We start from the raw sequence: 4,344 nt of genomic DNA, 5'->3' as shown, positions 1-4,344 counted from the left end.
CTTCCTCAGCCCCACCACTCACAGCAGGGGGCATCGCCTTCCCCAACCCTTCCAGGCTCAGAGGGCATCAGGTCCCTCAGGGTATCTCCCCAATCCATTGATGGCACCTACAGCACCCTAGGCAAGCTAACCCCTACCCACTTCTCCCACCGTCTGTGCCCTCTGAGGAGCAGGCTTTCTTCCACCATCCCTGGCAGCAGATCCAGGTCCCAGAGAGGGGCAGCTACTTGCCCCAGGCCACACAGCGAGGCAGCGGTGGGTATCACACCCAGGTCTAGCTGACTCCAGAGTTGGGGTCCTTTCTCCCAGTCCAGGGCAGTGGCCAGGGGTGTGGGATCCGGAGCCCAGGCTCCCCAGCTTCCTCAACAGCCTAAGTCCATCCTGCCTCCAGGCCTTTGCACTCGCCATTCCCTCCTCCTGCCCTGCCCTTCCCATCACTCACGTTCTGCTCAGCTTTGCCTCCCTCAGAGGCTCTCCCGGACCACCCCTCCTGAAATGCCCCGATCCCTATTCTCTCTGTCTCTTGCCCCTGATTATTTGCTTCATGGCACTAACCATTGCCTGAAACTGTCTTTTCTTTTTCTTTTTTTTTTTTTGAGACAGTCTTGCTCTATTGCCCAGGCTAGAGTGCCGTGGCGCAATCTCGGCTCACTGCAAGCTCCGCCTCCTGGATTCATGCCATTCTCCTGCCTCAGCCTCCCGAGTAGCTGGGACTACAGGTGCCCACCACCACACCTGGCTAATTTTTTTTGTATTTTTAGTAAAGGCAGGGTTTCACTGTGTTAGCCAGGATGGTCTCGATCTCCTGACCTTGTGATCTGCCCGCCTTGGCCTCCCAAAGTGCTGGGATTACAGGCGTGAGCCACTGTGCCGGGCCAAGAAACTTTCTTTAGGGAATAATTTAGAAATTATTTTGCAACAGAAAAATTGCACAGATGGTACAGGGAGTTCCTGTTGGCCCTTCACCCAGTTTTTTCTTATGTCAACCTATTACCTAACCATGGTAAGTGGTCAAAACCAAGAAAGTGACATTGGTACATTATACTGATGAGCCGCAGGCTTTACTCCGATGAAACTGTGTTCTTCCTTACTCATTTGTTCTCAGCTGCCTCCTCAACGAGGAGGCAAACTCTGAAAGGCAGGGAGGTCGCCTCTCCCACTGACATCAATTTCCTCATACCTGGCAAGGAGTGCTGATTGGATAAAGGAAGGAAAAGAATGGCAAAAACAGCCAATGACTATCAAGCACTCCTGCCAGACAGTGTTCCTAAGTGCTTTAAGCACTGTAAGTCCCAGCCGGGGCAACACAGTGAGACCCTATCTCTACAATAATTTAAAATTAACTAGGTACGGGGGCACGTGCCTATAGTCCCAGCTACCAGGGAGGCTGAGATGGGAGGATTGCTTGAGCCTGGGAGGTCGAGGCGGCTGTGAGCTGTGATTGCACCACTGCACTCTAGCCTGAGCAACAGAGTGAGACCTTGTCTCAAAAAAAAACCAAAATAAATGCAAACAAAACCAAACCCAAACACACTGTAAGCCATTTAATCCTCACAACAGCCCATGAAGCAGCTATGAATCATAGGGAAACTAAGGCATGGTACATTTTGGAGGCTGGCCCAAGGCCACAGAGATGGACAGTACCAGAGTGGGTGGGTTCTAGCACACTCCTCCTGCCCCTGTCACAACACGCTGACGGCACCACAGGGTAACACAGCAAATGCCAGTCCCTCCATGTTCTCAGTTCATGAAACAGTGGAAGGGTCGCACCTCCCACAGCCTAGCAGGAGCACAGGCTTGGGATGGAGGCTGAGCCTCTGCATCTTGCTTCTGCCCACAGTGACTAGTGGCTACCCTGGCCCTGCACAGAATGACACAGGGGCTCTGTTCCAAGGGCCCTCAGCCTCACCCTTCTTCAGGGAAACAGAAGGGGGCTGGTTCAGCCCCAAACCGTGGGCTCCGGCCAGTGCTCCCGATTCCCCAGATCCTGCAGGCACAAAGCAGGCCTGAGTCCGCCCCCCTCCGTTGGCCCACAGCTTGCACTGGGACTCTAGGATCTGGCTGCTGAGGGCTGGGTACAGAGCATGGGCCCCTCTCCTGAAGTCCAGTGTTCTCAGAGGAGCTTTCTGGGCTCTGGAAGAGGAAAGAAGAGGAAGACATGGTGTCCCTTTCCGGATGTGGGGTGGCAGTGACACACAGGAGTACTGCAGCCTCTTCCCAGCACCCAGGGACCAGGCCAGAGAGACGTCCCAGCACCTCCCAAGGGAGAAGCCATTCTCCAGCAGCTGGACAGGACCAGAGCCTGCCCCGCATGTCCGGCCGGGGTTCTACCCAGAGCCAGCCTGGCGCAGCCTCGGTCCCTAATCATGTTTGCTGGATGCCTTGAATACAAGCGCCGGTGCCCAGAATGTCCTTGAGGTTTCAGCTGGGCATGCCGGGCCCATCCCCCATTCTGGGGAGCAGAATAAGTATGGGGAGTGGTGACAGGGGACACCATGAGGTGGTGGTGGCCTTGGTGAGACAAGCAGGCAGAGCTGGGGGTGGGGGCGCCCTGGGCTTGGCTAATTAAACAGCGACCGTGATGAATCGGGGAGAAACTGCTGCTTGCTAATTAAAGGTGCAGGCAACTTGCCTGGCAAGGATGGGAGGCAGAAGTCCTGGAACCATGTTGAGGGCCAGGCCAGCGAGGACAAAGCTTGGCCAAAGCACCCCACCGTGCCCATTCTGGGCATCCCTCCCATTGCCCTCCCCCACCCAGCAGGGGCCCGCAGCCCCCTCCCCACTTCCCTATCTCTCCGACCCACCTTGCCAAGCCTGGGGCCTCCAACTTCCCCCCTGCCCCTCCCCACCAACCCAAATCCTTTCCTGATAAGGGCCTGGGTGTTGTGGAGGAGGAGGCTGGCGCTGGTGGCTGGGCTGGGGGTGGACTCGCTGAGCCTTTGAGGTCCTCCTTCCCACCCCACCGCCAAAGTCCCAGAGGTGGGCAGTGAGTCCAGTCAAGGCTGACGTGACTTATTGGGAACAAGACCCCCAAGAAGATCATAGAATCTTAGTACCTGAGCCTCGCAGGGGGCTTCAGGTCTTCCCTAATTTCCCAGCAGTCTCCAGTGTCAGCCCAGGTATGAGAGACAGGGACAGCACTTCTTTCCGGGCTCAACATTCCAGTCTTTGTAAAGGGAAAACTGGCCAGGCGAGGTGGCTACTGCCTGTGACCCAGCATGTTGGGAGGCTGAGGCAGGAGACTCACTTGAGCCTGGGAGTTCGAGACAGGCCTAGGAAACATAGGAGACCCTATCTCTAAAAAAAAATTAGCTGGGTGTGTTGGCTTGCGCCTGTGGTCCCTGTTACTCAAGGGGTTGAAGTGGGAGGATCACTTCAGCCCAGAAGATCGAGGTTATAGTGAGCCATGATTGCCCCACTACACTCCAAAGTGGGCAACAGAGTGAAACCCTGTTCAAAACATAAATAAATACATAAATAGAGGAAAAGAAATGAGAAAATTAGAGCAAATGATCTCTGAGCCTTGAAGATTCTTATAGGGTGGACAAGAAAACTCCCTGAAGCTGCTCATCCCTGCCCTCGGTTCAAAGCAGGACTATAGGCTCAGACACCTTTGCCAACCAACGTGACCTCAGGCAAGGGAGCTCATGGTCACATGCCTGGGTTTCCCCATTGGTAAGGCTGGAGATGGCAACAGTGCCCACCTCAAAGAGCCTCTGAGAAGACTGGGGGAGATAACAAAGCTGAAGTGTCCAGCACAGTATCTGGTCGGACCTGAGTAGCCAGCCACTGCCATCTGAAAGGTCTGGGGAACTGGGGGGTGACCTGGCACCTAGCCTGTCTGAGTCTTACCTCTTCATGTGGCAGCTGCAGTCTGGCACTCTGAGGAGAAGGATTAGAGAGCTTAAGTGTCTTCCGCAAAGCCACACTGCTACGGAAGAGGAAGAGGCAGCCCTGGATCCTTTGAGTGAGGAGAGGATGAGATCTGGATTCCTATGTTGACATTTGTGGAGCATCTGCTGGATGCAGGGTCCTGAACAAGACCCTAGGAAGGGACTAAGATGAATCTGAGATTCACTCTGCCTTTAAGGGGACCCCAGTCTAGAAGGGGAGAGAAAACACACATACAAACAACTGGAATGCAAAGCAAATGTGGCTGGGTGCGGTGGCTCACACCTGTCATTTTGGGAGGCCTAGGCAGGAGGATCACTTGAGGTCAGGAGTTTGAGACCAGCCTGGCCAACAGGGCAAAACCTCGTCTCTACTAAAAATACAAAAATTAGCTGGGCATGGTGGTGCACACCTGTAGTACCAGCTACTTGGGAGGCTGAGGCACGAGAATCG

General features: G+C 54.7%; 1 protein-coding gene across 1 annotated transcript; it reads right to left on the bottom strand.

Annotated features, from left to right (window-relative positions):
* Window positions 1–2,561: 2,561 nt before the first annotated feature.
* LOC105539475 (uncharacterized protein C20orf203) lies at window positions 2,562–3,283 on the bottom strand. The gene is given in 3 exon segments (XM_011979773.1): window positions 2,562–2,834; window positions 2,836–3,011; window positions 3,142–3,283. Coding segments are annotated over 3 exon segments (591 nt in total).
* Between the last annotated feature and the right edge of the window lie 1,061 nt (window positions 3,284–4,344).

The sequence above is a fragment of the Mandrillus leucophaeus genome, unplaced genomic scaffold (assembly GCF_000951045.1).
Source record: "Mandrillus leucophaeus isolate KB7577 unplaced genomic scaffold, Mleu.le_1.0 Scaffold206, whole genome shotgun sequence".
Lineage (NCBI taxonomy): Eukaryota > Metazoa > Chordata > Mammalia > Primates > Cercopithecidae > Mandrillus > Mandrillus leucophaeus.
The sequence above is the reverse complement of the archived record's forward strand: the minus strand, read 5'-3'. Positions and strand labels throughout refer to the sequence as shown.